This window comes from Pseudonaja textilis, chromosome 1 (genome assembly GCF_049901715.1).
Source record: "Pseudonaja textilis isolate UNSWEBS1 chromosome 1, rPseTex1.2, whole genome shotgun sequence".
Classification (NCBI taxonomy): domain Eukaryota; kingdom Metazoa; phylum Chordata; class Lepidosauria; order Squamata; family Elapidae; genus Pseudonaja; species Pseudonaja textilis.
Window position 1 is genome coordinate 161,035,037 of NC_141990.1, and position 18,444 is coordinate 161,053,480.

Consider the following 18,444-nt stretch of genomic DNA (forward strand, 5'->3'; position numbering starts at 1 on the left):
CACTCCTCACCGTACTTGTCAGGCTAGAGATGGGCAGATACTGGGAACTCATCTGCTTCACAGTGGTGCCAAAAATGATGGAAGCGGTGATTCTAGGGCTGGTGTGGCTAGACAAATGTGGCCCGACCATCTGGTGGGAGGGGGGCAGCAGAAAACAGACTGGGACTAGGTTCCCTTCCTCCTCTGGACACAGCCACAGGGAAAACCGACCAATGGCTGAATGTCATTAAGCAAGATGAAAAAACCAAAGCTATGTCGGAGCAAACCCCAGGGACACCCCATATCCCCAAAGAATACCAGGATCTATCAGGAGCCTTCAGCAAAGAAGAATGCAACATCTTATGTCATACCACCACCCCAAAGACTGTGCCATTGAATTTGTGCCCAAAGAGAAACTCCCCAAGCCAAAACAGTACTACATAACCTCAAAAGAAATGAAAGAAATGAAAGTACATTTGTGATGACCCAGAGCATGATACAAAGATCACAGAAACAGCTGGCAGTTCAAACTGCCCCTTTATTGTTCTAAAGTTCCCCAAATGCTCCCACGTTTCTGGAAAGTCTCAAGCAGAATGATAACAGAACCCCACACAAACCTCAAGCAGCTTCTGGTTTTAATTAGTCCAGCCCAGCGCTGTTTGCACCAAAGCTGCTCGGCAATAAATCCAAAGGTATTTGGCAAATCAAGGAGTTCAAGGAACAAAAGACCCAGGTAATTAGTCTAGAACTCCCACCGAAATGCAAGGACTCTTGGCTAGTTCAAACATCGATACAATACTTCAGAAATTCAGTGTTTGTTCCTAACAAATGCCCCTCCCCACAGCATCTCCTTAAGTCTCACTTGCCCAATGTGCTTTGTGAAGATGGGCAGGGCACTCTCCTCATATCTAGATTGCTCCATCTGCGCTGATCATGCCTCTCCACTTGCCGAGCCCTTGCATCAGGAGGGGGTGGTCCTAGCTCCTCACCTGAGCTCTGTCCCTCATGTTCCTCCTGCCTCTGTTCCTCCCTGCCTGTAAGCCTTACTACCTCAGAAAAACCTTGCCTGAACTGACTCTGCCCTTCCCCAGTTTCTTCCAAGGCCAACGGAGCTGCTCTCTCCATATCTGGCATTTCTTGTTCCAGGTGATCTTCCCCCACAGATTCAGATTCCAACAGGGACATGGCAACATTGACACGGACCTAGCAAGGGGATCCATATAGCCCACAAAATCAAGGATAGCCGCTCCGGTCTGATTCAAAGAGAAAAAGGATGGGTTGATGAGATTATGCGTTGATTTTAGGAGAATTAATGCCATGTGCATGGAAAATATGTTCCTCCTCATGATGGACCTGTTAGCCCACCTAGCAAAAGGAAAGGTATTTGGCAAGCTAGACCTGTGAGAGGCATGTTTCTGAGTGTGGATCAGGGAAGGGGATGCGTTCAATTTCCCCCTAGGAAGCTTTCAATTCAAAGTAATGCCATTCAGCCTCCAAGAAAGCCTTGAGGTGTTTATGCAACTAATTAATGAGGTGTTGCATGAGCACCTCTACAAGGGAATCCTTGTATATTTGGATGACACTCTCATCTTCACTGAGACCCTAGAAGAGCACATTAAACTAGTACATCAGGTGCTAAAAAAGCTGTTGGCGGCCAAACTATAAGCCAAGCTCTCAAAAATGAATTTCCCAAGTCCTGCCTAGATTACCTGGGCTATCGGGTATCTAGCGAAGGAGCGGAAATGGACCCTGGCAAAGTCAAAGGCGTTTTAGACTGGCAAGCCCCTCGTACCCGCAAACAGCTTCAAAGCTTCTTAGGATTTATTAACTTTACAGCAGTTCATCCCTTCATTCACTGAGATAGCCCTCCCCATCGCTGAACTGTTAAAAAGGGGAGGGGTCAAAACATGACTGAGTCAACCACTAAACTGGACCTTAGAGTGTCAAAAAGCTTTTGAAATACTCAAGACTGTCCCCAGCAGAGGAAGGCGAGACCAGGGAGAGAGTCAAACCTGCCCTCCAGAGGAGCCTAGCAATCACTCAGGACATATGGTGGTCCCCTGGGTGGCTGTCCAGAGCTTTAGGCAGTGAAGGGCAATCACCCAGCCCAACCCTAGAGCTCCAAGGGCACTGGGACCCCACAGCCCAACCCAGCCCTGCTTCGAGGAGGTGCCCAGCTGCACTTACATCCTCCAGACTGCTGCTGCTGTGCTCACTCTCTTTGGCCAGGTTGCTCATGGTGTGTGTGGGAGGGCAAAGTGTGTGGGTCAGAGGGAGACCCACTCCACACAAGGAGACCCAGCTTTGTAACCAAAGCATCTTCAGCGATAGGATGGGTGACCACCAGGAGAGGGCAGCAGAGCTCCTGGTGGCCAAGTGCTAAGGCAAGACTTCCTCAGCCCCTCCCTCCCTCTCATTATAATATTTCTTTCTTTCCTTCCTTCCTTTCCTCCCTTTTCTTCTTTTTCCTTCCCTCTTCATTCTTTCTTTCTTCTTCCTTCCTCTTTTTCTTCCTTGTTCTCTTACCATCTTTGCTTCTTTTTATCTTTTCTCTCTCTCCTTTCCTGTTTCTTTTTGGATGCTCAAATGCAAAAGGGGAAACATTTCTCGATGCCTCCTTGCCTTGTGATCAAATGCCACTTTTGTTGTAGTTTATTTTGCTAGCACTCATCAGAGAAAACAGGGCTCGGCCAAGGCCAAGGCACCATAGGCAGGTCCTTGGCTGTTTCCAGAGCAGCCTCGCAGGCCAGATCTAAGCAACCCATAAGCCAGATCCTACTGGCGAGCCTTGAGTTTTACACCCCCATTCTAGATTATATAAAGGGAATCTGCAGTCTTTAGTGAAATGCTACCTGCTCTCACAAACTATCTGGGTGAAGACTACAGATGTGACAGCAGAGCAGTTAACTAAGAAATTCCATGACAAGTGTCTGCAAAAACCCAAAGAACCTCTGGGGAAGAGTTAGGGTTAGGGTTAAAACTAAGCCTGACCACATAGTTTCATAGTGAAGCATGGGTATCAAGCTAGTACAGTCATAAGTAAATCAAACGATATTGCAAGATAAAGAATTTATACAAAATATAGAAAAAGAATTTGACTTCTTAAAAGAGAATAGGAAATGAGAGATTTCGCTGCAATGTAAAGGATACTGTTAAAGCATATATTCGGGGACTAGTTATAACTTACATGGGAAAGAAAAACAAGAAGAAACAAAATAAGAAAATGTTAAAGGAAGAATATAAAAGATTAGAAACAGAATTACAGAAAGAAGCACAAAAAAAGAAACAAAAAAATGAAATGGATTTAATAAAACATGAATTGAATCTATTGGAAAAAGAGGAACTGGCATAAAAATTAAAAATGTAAAACAATACTTTTTTTGAAAATGCAAAAAAAACCAGGAAGATGGTTGGCATATAAACTGAAAAAGGAGAGGGGGGAAATGATACATCGACTAATAGACAAGAAAGGGATGTTTTATTACCAAAATGAGGATATAAAAATAATAATAAAAGAGTATTATGGGAAATTGTATGATCAGGAGAAAATTCCAGAAAATAAAACACAACAATATTTGGAACAATATGAACTCCCTAAAGCACCTGAAACAGTCAAAAGTCATGTTGAATGAAAGAATAACTATGATGGAATTGACAGAAGTGCTTAAGAGACAAAAGAGCAATAAAACGCCAGGGCCTGATGGGTTACTGGCAGAACTTTATCAAAAGTTACAAGATACATTAGGCCCAGTGATGTTGGAAGTTTATAATGGAGTTCTGCTAGAAGCAAAAATACCTAACTCATGAGTGAAAGCAAACATTACTGTTATGTAGAAAGATGACTCAGATTTAATGCAGATAAAGAACTATAGGCCAATATCTTTATTGAATTGATGCAGACTATAAAATATATACTTCAATAATAGCAGAGAGATTAAAAAGGAGTTTGATTGAATTTATACATCCAGATCAGAACGAATTTTTGCCAAAGAGACAGATCAAAAACAATACGAGAATGATCTTGAATACATTGGAGTACTATGAAACACATCCTGGAAAACAAATGGCATTGATTTTTCTAGACACACAGAAAGCATTTGATAACATTAATTGGCAATTTATGCTATTACAATTAAAATATATGGACTTTGGGGAGAGATTTATTAAGATGATTAAAGCAATATATCATAAACAATCAGTCAAAGTAATGGTAAATGGAGACATGATGTAGAATTTTGATATAAAAAAAGACACTAGGCGGGGATGTCCACTGTCCCCTCTGCTATTTATACTGACTCTGGAAGTATTAGGTAGAAATATTCCACAAGATGAAGAAATAAAAGGAATGGAAATTTAAAAAAGAGAAACACAAGCTACAGGCGTTTGTAGATGACTTGGACTTTATATCAGAAGACCCATTAGAAACCTGACCGAAGTTAATTAAAAAGAAGAGTATGGAGAAGTTGCTGGATTGAAAATAAATAAAGACAAGACAAAGATTTTAATTAAAAATCTCACAAATACACAAAAAAGAGTGTTGGTAGAAATAATTGATATGCAGATAGTCAAAAAAGAGAAGTACTTAAGAATACAGTTAACAACAAAATATGAAACAATTAAAAAGGATAATTATATGAAATTGATGAAACAAATTAAACTAGATTTGGAGAAATGGAAAAAATTGCAATTATCATTAACAGAAAGAATACCTACTATAAAAATGAATATTCTACCAAGGCTATTATATTTATTTCAAACAATTCCAATAAAAGTAAGGGGGTGGTATTTCAAAGAATTAAATAAGATAATATTAAGATATATTTGACTAGAGAAAAAAGCAAGAATAGGTTTGAAAATGTTGCAAGACTCCAAAAAGAGGGGGCTTTGGGCTGCCAGATTGGGAATTGTATTATCAGGCCTCAGTATTAACTTGGGTGAAAGAATGGATTAATTTGAGACATAAAAGACTATTAACTTTAGGGGGGCATGGCCTTCAACTAGACTGGCAGGCTTTCCTATGGTATGGGAAGAGTAAGATAGTTATTTTGAAAGACATTATGTTAAAATGCACTGTTATCAGTGTTAAATGAAAGAATAACATACTTGAAAATACCAGTCTGGTTTTCCACAATGGTAGCATTGATACATCCTAATGTTATTAATATGGAAAAAATTGTAAGATATAAAGATATTTTGAATGCAAAAGGGGAATTAAAAACCAAGCAGGAACTTAGTAATCAAGGGATAGACATTACATGGTGGCCACAAATGCAGACACAATCTCGATATGAGAAAGATGCTAAAATGTATGGTTTTAATAAAGAATTAACAGAATTGGACCAGATATTAACTGGAACCGATGAAAAATTGATAAAGAAAATATATTGTTATTACTAGGTATTAAACATGAAAGTGAGCAGGTAAAGGAGACAATGATTGTTTGGGCTAAAAGTTTTGGATATGCAATAGAATTAGACAAATGGCAGAAACTGGGATAGAAATGTTAAATTGACTATGTCAACTGCATATAAAGAAAATTTGTATAAAATGTTCCATAGATGGCATTTTGCACCAACAAGATATGGATAAGGATAGATCTGCTAAATGTTGGAAATGTAATCAAACACCTGGTTCATATTACCATATCTGGTGAACATGTCTACAAGCTAAAAAATATTGGATGAAAATACATAACTGGTTGGGAAAAATGATAAAACAGCATATAGACATGAAACCAGAAATATTTTTATTGGGCATTCTGCCAGAAAAATATGATAAAGAGACTATATACTTGATTTTACATGTACTAACTGCAGCTAGAATTGTATATTCTTAACAGTAGAAATGTGATGAGATCCCAACAGGTGAGAATGTAATTAAGAAAATACTAGAATGTGCAGAAATTGATAGACTAATGCTTACTATTAAGGACAACGAAGGAATATGAATATACTTTTTAACATGGGACTCGTTTTATCGATGGCTAGACAACAAAAACAGAAGTTAGAAAGAAAGGGACATAAAAAGGAGAAATGTTAAAATGGAAATTTGTTAAAATGGACAAATTAAATATTATTGTTATCACAGTATTAATGTTATTGTGATAAATGTTATTATAAACACCTTGATTCTGATCACCTAAAAACAATTGTACCCAGACAACACAGTTTGTTTGAAATGGGGTTTTTATATACTATAATTAATTAATAAAACAAATAAAACTTGGGGAAAAAAAGTAACATTTTCATGTGAAGTTTGTCAAGTCAGTATTTCCCTAAATGTTAAATGTTAAATGTTATCTTAAAGTTTCATGAGCCAATGCTGAAGACTCTGTGCTTCCCTGAATTCCTACCTAAAAGCAGTAAACACTGGATAAGGGGTAATAAATTTTCATATGAGAATTATGAATTACAATTTATATGACATTTCGTCCATTTCATTTTTAAGTTTTAATTTTAATGGAAGTTTTACATTCTGTCCAACAGGCAGCGTAATTTGAAAAGGGCAAAGCATTCAAGATTTGCCCATGAGATCTCATTATAAAATACCAAGTTCTCCCATCTTACATGAATTATTTACTATAATCTTACACATATAATTATGCACATATATTAAATACAAAAGATGCATCTGTGCCCTACTTTAAAATCCACATGGAATCAAACTATTGAAAATAAACAAAATGAAATTACTATAGGCAGCATGAGAGATACAGACAAAATGGTGGTCTAAATCCTACTTTTTATGTTCATTCCTACTGCCAAAATGAATATATAAATATCTACCCATGTTTCTCCAAAAATAAGACCCAGTCTTATACATTTTTGCCATTACAATGGCACCAGGTCTTATTTTGGAGGTATGTCTTCCACTGACTCACCTCGCTGCAGCAGCACCGACAGCCCTGCCCAGCATGAGCCCACTGCCAGCCCATTTCTTCTGTGGCCATTTGTTGCTGTATGTGCACATTGCCCCCAGGCTCTATTTTGTTGCAACTGAGAAATGGGCTCTGGATTGACGCACACAATGGCCCCCGGCCTCATTTGCCATCAGAGACTTTCTCTGCAGCCAAGAAACAAGGTCTGGATTGACACATGCATTGCCTCCGGCCTCTGTTTTGCCATCAGAGGCCTTCAGGAAAGGCCTCTGCAGCCGATAACAGAGCTCCGGATCAATTTTGAAGGCCTCTGATGGCGAAATAGAGGCCAGGGGCATCACACACAAGCAGTGTCAAGCAGCTGCAGAAGTGGGCTGCCAAGGCAAGGCAGGTGTTGGAGTGTGCAAGGCCTGGCTACCACTGTCTGAAGGTAAACAACTCAACCACTCCATCTCCGCACTTGCTTTATTTTTACCTGTGCACCTCAATCCACTGTACAGCCACTAAACTTATTTATGGAACACATTTAAATGGCTGCCCAACTCACACATGGTGAGAGTTTACATCATTAAATTACAACCATTTAATTGTTAATTGAGGACTTGCTGTGATTAAATTTTCCTAATGTGTTACATAATTTTATTAGAGATTTTGATTGATTACAGCAAAGACTTTGATTACCAAGGTAATGATTTGTTAAAGATAAAGTTTTAAATATTTTAATCTTTAATCTTCTGAAGATTAAGATTTAAAGATTTAAATCTTTATGGATTTAAAGATTTTGATTATAATAAAAAGTATACACACTAAACTAACAAAAAGAATACAAAGAATTAAAAGTACAAGAAAAAAGAATACAGAAAAACAAAAGACGCATATAAAAAGTTATTTCAAACCTTCATCACAAGCGCAGACAAATTGGGAATACTTCACCCCTCTATAAGATTACAAATATCTCTTGATCTCATATCCCATCTCTTATGTAGAAGCAAATTCATAAAACATCAATTTCACAATACTGGTGTCAGCAAAACATCCAGAAAAGTTTGGGAGTAATACAATAGGGAGCAAACAGCTTCTAAAAAATGACACTATATATGAACATAAAGAGAAAAACCATCCAAACTCAACACAAATAGCTTCTGTAAAAAATGACTCTACATAAGTATCTAAAAGAGCAAGACCGATGGAAACATGTCACATTTAGAAGTAAACAACAACCAATAACAAAGCCCCTACTATCTAACCTTGCCCACTTCAATGAAGCCCCTTTGGAACTAAACAATTCCATTCATAGTTTCCCCTCAAAGAAAATACGCATACACTCACAAAACAGCATTCATTAATAGTTTCTAAACAAGAGGCACAACCCACCATTCTTCGACAGAAAGAAAAGTATTCCACTCTTCTCTAGGAAAAAAAAAATGAATATTGGTAATAGGAGATTTAATTCTTAGGGGAACAAAAATCTAGGGAGGTGTATTGTCTCCATGGAGCAAAAATCAAAGATGTAACTGACAACTTTTCTAAAGTAATCAACCCCATGGATTACTACCTCTTTCTTCACCTATATGTGGGGACACAATGATGAATCTAAAAAGAATAACAAGTGATTACAAACAACTAGGGAAGAAAGTTAAAGAATTAGGAGCACAAGTGGTGTTTTCATCTATACTTCAACAAAAGACCAACATCCAATGAGGGAGCAAAGCATTTTAGAAACAAACCACTGGCTTAAAAATTGGTGTTGTCAACAGAACATCAGCTTCCCAGACCATTAGCTACATGAAAGACTACTGGCAAATGATGGACTGCACCTCAGAAGAACTGGAAAGAATATACTTGGGAAACAACTAGCACATCTTATCAAAAGGACTTTAAACTAACATTGAGGGGGAAGGGGGGCAATCTTCACAACCTTTAGAACCCGTGGCACAATTCAAATAATTTAACAACAGTTCTCTGCCTTAATGACCAGCTGGGTAGGCATGGCTGGGTGGTCATGTGACTAGGTGGGCATGATCAACTCGATGTCACTCACATCAAGGGGTGCCTTGCCTCACCCGTCTGCCAGGAATTCCTTACCTGGCACTGTTCGTGCTCTTCCCCTCAGCCAATGGCCTGGCACTCCCACACCCTGCCCTCACTGGGAGGGCGGGCAAGGCCCAGCTTGTAGAGGGATGATGTAGACAGCACAGTCTCGTGCTCCCTTGCTGCTGCCCCCCCCCACTGGCAGCCACAGATGCAAGATGCAGACTGGGGGAGGGGGCTGAGCGGCAGCAGTTCAGCCATGGCTCACCTTCCTCTCTGCTACCTGCTAGAGTAAGGAAAGGGCAGAGGATCAGGGTCAGGGCCAACTGGGAATGTTGAACCGCTGCCCAGATCTGCCGGTGGGGGTTGGCAAGCCAGGAAGGGAGGGGAGGACGGGACGCAGAGTCCTCGCCAACCAGACTTGCCTGCCAGCCTCTCCAGGGCTGGGAGTGATCGTCCCTTCAAGCGTGGTCCCGGGGAGACTACCCAGGAGCGCCCAGTGGGCTCAGGCTAGGCTGGCTGGCTTGCGAGGTGGTGGTGGCCAGGGCTGGGTTCACTGCTCAGGGGATTCAGCTGGGCCTGGATCTCTGTGTGCTCAGACTTTTACCTGCTCCAACTTCCCAACCGTCTGCCTGAACCCATGGAGGCAAAAGAAGTGGAGAGGGCTGGCTTTTTGCCTAGGTTTGTCTAGCTGCCGGGGGATGGAAATGGACAAGGGCCTGGGGAGGAGGCGCCTCACCTACTGCAGCTGCCAATGTGTGGGGGGCAGCCAGGTACCACAAGGCTGTCCTGCCCACTTCACCCCTCCATCAGCTGACCCTCTCCCTCTAGCCAGCCCAACCGCTGGCCTGCACCCTTCGGCAGAGCACAGTGGGCCCAGAGCAAATTTCCCTCCTCCACCGTCAACTTTACCTTCATGGGCAGCCACGGGGAGCAAAGCGTTATGAGCCCTGTGGGCTGGTAGGCAGCCAGGGACCACAAGGCTGTGTCACCTGCCTTGCCTTCTGCTAACCAGCCCTCACCTATCCACCCGACAACCGAGTGTGGTGGGCCCGGAGTGGATCTCCCTCCCCCACCATCAGCCTTATATCTAGCCCACGGGGATCACATCACTCTGCTCACTGCAGCTGTCCATAAAAGGCTGACGGCAGGGGAGGGAGACCCACTCTAGGCCCGTCACTGGTGGGCAAGCAGGGCAGCGTAGCCTTGTGGTCCCTGGCTGCTCCCTACTCACTGGCATTCGCAGCAGGCAAGGTACCTCCTCCCCAGGCTCCTGTCTGGCTGGAGAATTCTGGGAGTCGAGGACCACAAGTCTTAAAGTTGCCAAGGTTGGAGACCTCTGAACTAGAAGACCTGCAAGGTTCCTTCCAGCTCTATTCTGATTGACTGAAATGTTTGCAGTGTCCCACAATCACATGGGCACACTTTATAACAGTTTTCTGAAAACCAACGCTTCTGTTTTTCAGCAACACCATACCCTAGTGTTCAGTGAGCTCACTTAACTACTGCAGTGTTCGTAGTTATGACTGCATTCATTTAATTTTTGGCACATCATTCCCCCAGAGATTAGAATGGCCCCCACTCTAATACTCTTCCAGAAGGCACTGAAGACCTGGTACTGCCAGCAGGCCTGGGGAACCCAGAGCGGGATGGAGCCCATCAAATGGCTTGTGTGATCTGCTGTCGTCAGGGCCTGGGGTGGGAGTTGGGGGGCTGATTCTGTTATATTGTATTTTATTAATTTATTTTATTCTTTTTGTTAGTTTTTATTGTTTAAATGTGGTTTTATATTCTGTAAGGTGCCTCAAGTCGCCATGGGCGAATAGGTGGCAATATAAATTCAATAAATAAATAACTGCTGCAAAAACTGTCGTAAAATCAGGTCAATCATGTGACCAATCTATTTTACCACCATTATGATCTATAACCATAATGGGCAGGTTCCAAAACCAGGCTTGTATTTTTTTCCCATCTACTTAGAATCTTTAGTCCCTTAGAGTGTTCAGTTTCTAAAATCATAAAGTCACTTATCATGATATAATGAGAGCCAGATTAAATCTGATTCCTACGATACAAATAATAATAAAATAATAAAAATCAATCTTCAAAATTTAACTGGACTCTTAATCCATTTATAACTTTCTTGGATTAAAATCTTATTTGCCTTTTTGTTATCTCAAATGTTTTAAGTTCTTAGACTTATAATTATTTTTCCTTTCATTCAGAGTTGAAGCCACTTTTCAAACTTGCCATTTTTGAAGATCTCTAATAGCGTTAAGATGATTTGGCAATTTCTGAAAGTGATTATAAAGTGAGGCTTACCAACATAGGGTGCTTTAAAAAACTCAACCACTGTTGCCTACAAGATGGCTAATTCCTTCATCTTCCAGAACTCAAATTTATAGACCACTGTCCTGAGGTCTGCTCACAAAAAGCAGCCACCCAGCGTCCATATAGATAATTTCTGGCTCTCCTTCTCTGGAGAGGTTCTGAAGAATTTGTTCACTCACCTGTTCTTCAATCTTGTGGTTATCAGCTATTTTCACATATAGGTATACATATATAATTTATTATATAATATATAATAAATGCACATATAATTTGCTGTGTCTCCCCTAAGTATTCTTCCTTACTAGTGTTGTCCTTGAAATAAAAGGCATCTGATGGTGGCATTAACAATGACATCACCAGGATCATTTTTTGGTTTTAGAAGATTTCGTATTTTAATAAATTTTGTAGAAATTTTATACATCCCTTCACATTCTTTCCTTGTTTTTTTAATATAAATACCTATAAAATCCATTGGTTATAATTAATATTCTGCTACTGGGGGGACTTTATTCATTTTATCTATGATAGACTGCTCACAGTATAATTTAAGATTAGGAAATAAGTCCACCTCTTTCTTTTGAGTCTTGCAGTGTTTTGAATCTTATTCTCATACTTTTCTGTTCCATATAAATCTATTGAATGTTTCTTTGCCAGTCTTGCAAGTTTGTGTCCAAGATTGGAATTGGTGCCAATTGGAGTAGAAATTTAACTTTGGGTAATATCAAGTTCTTAGAACATAGAATAAAAGAGTAGGAAGGGACCTCTTTTAGACTAGAATTAGTCTTCTAGTCTAAATGTCTGCTTAAGCAGGAGACCCTATACCACTTCAGATAAATGGTTGTCCAGGTTTTTTTTTGAAAGCCTCCAGTGATGGAGCTCCATCACTAACAATTTCTTGGTTGATTGCTCTCACCATTAGGAAATTTCTCCTTAGTTTTAGGTTGCTTCTCTCCTTGATTAGTTTCCAACCATTGTTTCTTGTCTTGCCTTTTGATGCTTTGGGAAATAGTTTGACCTCATCTTTGTAGGAGTCTTTCAAATATTGGAACAATGCTATCATGTCACTCCTGGTCCTTCTTTTCATTAGACTAGACATAACCAATTGCTGTAACCATTTTTCATACTGTATGTTTTAGCCTCCAGCCCTCTAATCGTTTTTGTTGCTCTTCTATTCAATCTTTCCAGAGTCTCAACATCTTTTTTATATTTTGGTGACCAGAACTGGATGCAGTATTCCAAGTGTGGTCTCAGTAAGACTTTGTAAAGCAGTACTAGAACTTCATGTTATCTTGATTCTGTTCTTCTATTAATGCTACCTAGGAGTGTTTTGGCTTCTTTTTTTTTGCTGCTGTTGCACACTGTTGACCATAGTTAAATGATTGTCCACTAGGACTCCAAGATCATCTCACAGTGTTTTCTTTTTGCATGAAGACAGATGTAAAATACTAATTAGGCATTTCTGTTTTTTCTCTACTGCCTGTTATTTCTTTGCCATCTTCTCCCATTAGTGAAATAATTGTTTGACTTGTTTCTTGTGTTGAAGGAAACTTTTTTGTTTCTGACATTTGTTGCAAGTCTTACTACATTCAAAGCCTTAACTTTCATAACCCTAACTTCATCTTTGCAGATTCAAGCTATTTGTTGGTATTCTGCCTTAGTTATGTGTCTCTTTCCATTTTTTGTACTTGTCCTTTTTCTCTCTGTTGGTCTGAGAGTTCTTTGTGCAACCATGCTGCTTTGTTCTTGATTTTCTTATTTTCCTTTTTAGTGGTATTGAAGTGGATTGGGCTTTTATAATCATATTTTTCAAAGTTTCTAAAGCACCTTGAGTTGATTTTCCCTTTTAAGATTTTCATCCATGGGATCCTTCCCAAGGTCTCTCTGGATTTGTTAAAATCAGCTCTTTTAAAGTCTAAAACACTGGTTTAATTATGTTCTATTGCTTATGCCTCTTTTATATTTAATTCTATTATGACATGGTCACTTTCTCCCAAAGTTCCTGCAACATCTACCCCCTCTATGTTAAGAATAAGGTCCAATATAGTTGTTCTAGTTTCCACCTTTACCTTTTGAAGTTGTCAGCTAGGTTGGTCAGGAATCTGTTTGATCTCTCATTTGTTGCAGTTTATTTCCAAAATTTATTAGAATGCATGATTCTAAATTTTGTAGTCATGACACTCAAAGGCCTTTTTTCTGAGGCCTTCATTGCCATTCTACCAGGTAATGAATCTTCCGCCATTTCTGATTAATTTTCACAGATATCATTTTTTAATGCCTTCACTATCCATGCTAAGGTAGCTCCTGGACCTATTGTCATTAGTTAATTGTAGACCTGCTTTTCATTTTGTTTCTTGACGCCATGGTCATCTTCTTTCAATCCAACTTTCTTCAAAATATATTCAGGATATAGAATGAAGGAAGAGAGAGTATACAGTCTTGGCTCAAACTTTTGCTGACCTTGAGCCAGTCTGTTTCATCATGTTCTGTCCAAGGAAATAACTTATAAAGCAGATTTATTAACATCACGAACATAGATTCATCTGGATCATTTTACTACACTCAGATACATTGGAATTTGTCTTGAGGATGTCAAATATTATAAGACTTCAGGCAAGTCTATAGCAGCAATAGTAGCACTGTTTTTTTACCATGTTTGGAAAATATTAGATACTTCTAGATCCTATTCTTATCCATACACTATGTTTAAAATAGATAAGATCTTCATTTACACAACAAAGATTAAATAAAGTTCAAACACATTTTGATATACATAGAAAGTTCCATTCAAATACAATCAATAACTTCCTTCATTGGCTAAAATCTGAATAAATCAATTACAATTATTCACAAAACTATTCATTTAAAAACTGATTAGAATAAGCATTTTATAAAAATGAATCAATTGCCAGAAAACTGGTTCAATGACTTTATAATTAAATAAACTAATAGTTCTTCCACTTTATTTCTTACTACTACAAACTTTGATTCCATATTTAAAAATAGTTTATTAAAATAAACTAATAATTCTTCCACTTTATTTCTTACTACTACAAAGTACAAACTTTGATTCCATATTTAAAAATATGAGCTGCAGTCTCTAGATTGAAAGACGGTCCACTTCCCATTTTTCCTTCAAAAAAGAACCCTGTGAGGTGGGCTGGGCTGAGAGAGTGGCTAGCCTAAAGTCACCCAGCCAGCTTTCATGCCTAAGGTGGGTACCAAAACTCATACAGATGATGACTCAACTTATGACCATAATTTGAGCCCAACATTTCTGTTGTTGAGTCATTTACTGAGTTTTGGCCCATTTTACAATCTTTCTTGCCACAGTTGGTAAGTGAATCACTGTAGTTGATAAATTAGTAATTCAGTTAAGTGAATTGGGCTTCCCTACTGATTTTGCTTGTCAGAAGTTCACAAAAGGTGATCACATGACATTGGGACACACCAATGTCCCATAAATATGAACCAGTTGCCAAGCATATGAATTTTGATCATAGGATCACGAGGATGCAAAGATCATAACTGAGAAAAATGGTCATAAGTCACATTTTTCAGTGCCATTGTAAGTTTGAACAGTCACTAAATGAACGGTTGTAAATCAAGGGCTACCTGTAGTCTCCTGGCTTCTAGGCTAGCACCTTAATTATGATATCAAACTGTTTCTTTGTGTATACTTGTGTCAGCCCATCCACAAAGTGGATGTGCTATAGATCCTATCAATTAAAAGAATGTCTTACTGCAAGATCCAGGAAGTGTACTCTGTTGCAATTCCTGCCCTGTGGAATGATGTCTTCTAGACATTTCTGTGACTCCTATCCCTTATGTTATTCAGGAAAGGTGATTTTGGAGCCTCCTTCTTAATTTGCTTTATTTTTATCTTATTGTTAAGATTTCTTTTTGTATTTTGCCCTTTGTCTTTATTTCTTTGAATATGTTGGTTTTAAGTTATAAGTTGCCCAAAATTCTTTTCTCTGAAACCTAACTTTGAAGGCCTTTTGGATCTTTCTGGCCCAAACACAAAAATTCAGAACATACTTCATGTTCAACTAAAAATCAAGGTATAGCCATGTAATTGCATCATGCAGCAAAGAAAATAGGGGACAAGAGAAGCTACGTATCTAATCCAAGCCTTTTGAAGCATTTGAGACATCTGGGAATGGAACAAACTACCTTATAGTAAGTTTTGCTCCTATCTTTCTGAGCATTATCAGAAATATCATTTAGAGATTTCTGTTTGTCACCCTAGGAATTCAGTGGGAAGGCACATTTCATCTTAACAGTCATGTTATTTATCATCTACAAGTAGGCGCCAAAGGACCATCCTAAATTTAGACTAAAGTATCACCAGTAAACTCAGGAGTATTTCTCCTTTCCTGTAAGCTTTGCATAATAAACCATATGTTCCAATTCCTGGAGAAGAAGCAGTGACACAGGTGTTGCTAGTTTCAAGATTGCATTCTAGTGATACAGTCTTCTATATCACTGATGAGGTGCCTGATCACTACTGTTTTGAAAAATTTGCGTTGATTATTGACTGCTTTGGGGCTCCATTTAGGATATTCATTTAATAACATCTTACACAGTTTGAGTCCAAATTACTTGCAGGTTTGGCTTCTCCATCTCACATCTTTAGCAGGGCACCTTTTGCAATCCTGACACATGCTTAATATCAACAGCCATTCCACTTTTTATGTTGTGAAATAAACTATGGGACAATTTACTGTCATTGAGCTGCCCCAATTCTTACTATTTAGAATATTTCTATTACTTGTTTGCTATTCTGCATTTTACTTTATATAGATTATTTGTATGCTGCCTAAAATTTTAAAAAGTTGAGATAGCCAACAAATACATTTTCAATAAACAATCCGCTTACATATTAGACTTGTATGCAAAATCTGAGCTACTTCCACATAGTTCTTAAAGAATTTTAGCTCTAAATTGTCAGCAGATGAAATTAGTGTGTTGAACTAGTATAATTAATTTCTGAGTTTGTCAGAAATTCAGCAGCAGCATCTTTCAGGTTAGCAGTGTTAAAAATACATATATATAAGGTTTTTTTTTTATTTGTTCCCCTCTTCACCCCCTAAAAAAATATTCTGTGCTTATGCAACTTCCAAATAATAGCCTGACACATCCATCCTTCCAAGTCATCAATTAGACTTAGAGCTACTAAATTAGCTTTATCTTTTTGAAAGCTGATCTGGACCAAAAATCCAGTAGGTAGTGATTCTCAGGAGACTCATTAACAAAGCTGTTTATTAAAACAAATAAGCAACCACCCTTATTTTTTATATGTGGAGGGTGGGGACAAGCAGAATGGATGACACTATTAGCCTCCCAGAGCCTCCAGGAATGGGTAATATGCAAGCACATAAATAATAGATCAAGTTTATAAAATGTCCAAGTTCGCACAATGCACCAAAACATTACACTTGATAGTAGCTTAACATGTGTGAAGCAAACTGTACTTTATAAGGACTCTGCCTCATCTTAATTTTGGCTTATTCAATAAATTATAATTTTTTACATGAGTGAATTCCTAGATTGTTCTTAATCCATATAATTTTTGTCGCATTAATATGGAAATAAGGGAAAGAGTCAAGAAGGAAATAAGAGCGACCACTACGAATATCTGCAGAGAAATAAGTTCGGTTACATCAAATCATATCCGCTCCCACTGTGTACAAGAAGGCGACAAAAATGTAATATTCCCATAGACATGAGGAGCGCCGGTCCTGGGCACCTCTCTTGATGATAAAGGTCAAGTGTGTATGGAGAAGCTGACGGCTCGATCAAGGTACATTGTTGGACACCTTCCTTACCTTCAATGGCGATGACGTGCTCCCTGATCTGGTTTTGCAGCACGGGCTCTTCCACCCTTTCCAGTAACTCATAAATGGAGTAGATGTTGGGATGCACCGATTCGAACCGATGGATCTCCGCCCGGATGGCCGCAGAATTCGCCAGCTGTTGCTGCTGTTGCTGATAGTTCATGGCGGGGTGACGCCAAAGCCTCTTCTATCCCCACCAGATCGACTGACCGCCGCTGGAGCAGGCAGCGAGCCAGCCCCTCCCGCGTTAGCCAAGTAGCCCGCTAACTAACCAGCTCCGCCGGGTCCCACCACTACCAGTTCATGTTCACGCCAATAAAGAAAGCCAGGCACCGTAAGCAAGGGCTGGGCGCAAAGGCCCACCTCCATGAAGAAGAATCGGACAGACCCACCGACGTTCCCACCTCTCACGACCCCCAAGTAGACCAGGCTCCGAAGCCGCTACTGGGAGCGCTTGGCGCAACCGCAAAAAGCCAAGGGATGAGCTAGTCCTCCAAGAAGGTCCCCCGCCGCAACTGAGCCAGCCAACCACGAAAAAAGGATCGAATACTTCCCTTTGCTTTCACGCCGGACCCGCCTTCTTTGCGTCATGACGCTACTTTCCCACATACAGTAAAATCAAACCCCGGCGGAGTTAAGGATCAGTTGCGGAAAAAGTCCTCGCAGTTTTCTGGGAATTGTAGTTTCCGGTGGCTTTGCTACTTCCGGCAATTTCCTTTTATTCTAATAGACCAGAGACTCTAAGGTCATGATGTTTACTACGGTATCTGTCAAGGGTCGGTGTATTAGACTGTAATAATAGACCCCAGTTCCTATGCACAGGCGACGGAGGAGAGGGTTTTGTGTAAATTTATAGTTCATCTGAGGAAAGACGCAGGTTAGACTCAAGAACGGTGCCAAGATGCCATTGGCCAGAATGAGGATCTGGAAATGGCTCATTTTGCTTGGAGCAAGGTTATGGGAGGCGTTTTTTGGCAAACGTGATAACATTTGTATTTAACTAATAACTAAGAAATTTGCCACAAGAAACCAGCAGGACAGAAATGAGGGAGGAAAATAAATTTTATGGTAGTTCATTGTTTCTGTAATATTAAAATATCAACTTTTCCGTAGCATCTAATATTAGATCTTCCTTTCTGATTAAGCAACGTTTCTGGCTCTTCTCGTTTTTTTAATTTTTGGACTGAATTCAAATACATACTGTCTTGCATCAAGACAAATTCCTTATGTGTCTAATCACACTTGGCCAATAAAGAATTAATTCTTTCTTTCTTTCTTTCTTTCTTTCTTTCTTTCTTTCTTTCTTTCTTTCTTTTGATCTAGTGTATATAGAAAGTCGACATACCCCTTGTTAATTGCCTAGGTTTTGAGATGTAAAAAAAATCAGAC

The 18,444-nt window shown here is 39.4% G+C and overlaps 1 protein-coding gene across 4 annotated transcripts in view; it reads right to left on the bottom strand.

The window, feature by feature from the left end:
- AGAP1 (ArfGAP with GTPase domain, ankyrin repeat and PH domain 1) overlaps positions 1–17,634 on the bottom strand; it is a 372,362-nt gene extending 354,728 nt beyond the window's left edge. For 2 of the 4 annotated variants that reach the window (XM_026707846.2, XM_087919564.1), the window contains exon 1: positions 17,047–17,634. In XM_026707846.2, coding sequence (XP_026563631.1) covers positions 17,047–17,218 — 172 coding nt within the window. In that variant the 5' untranslated portion in view covers positions 17,219–17,634. The remainder of the gene's footprint in view (positions 1–17,046) is intronic. The other 2 variants (XM_087919565.1, XM_087919563.1) reach the window with 1 other exon arrangement.
- Between the last annotated feature and the right edge of the window lie 810 nt (positions 17,635–18,444).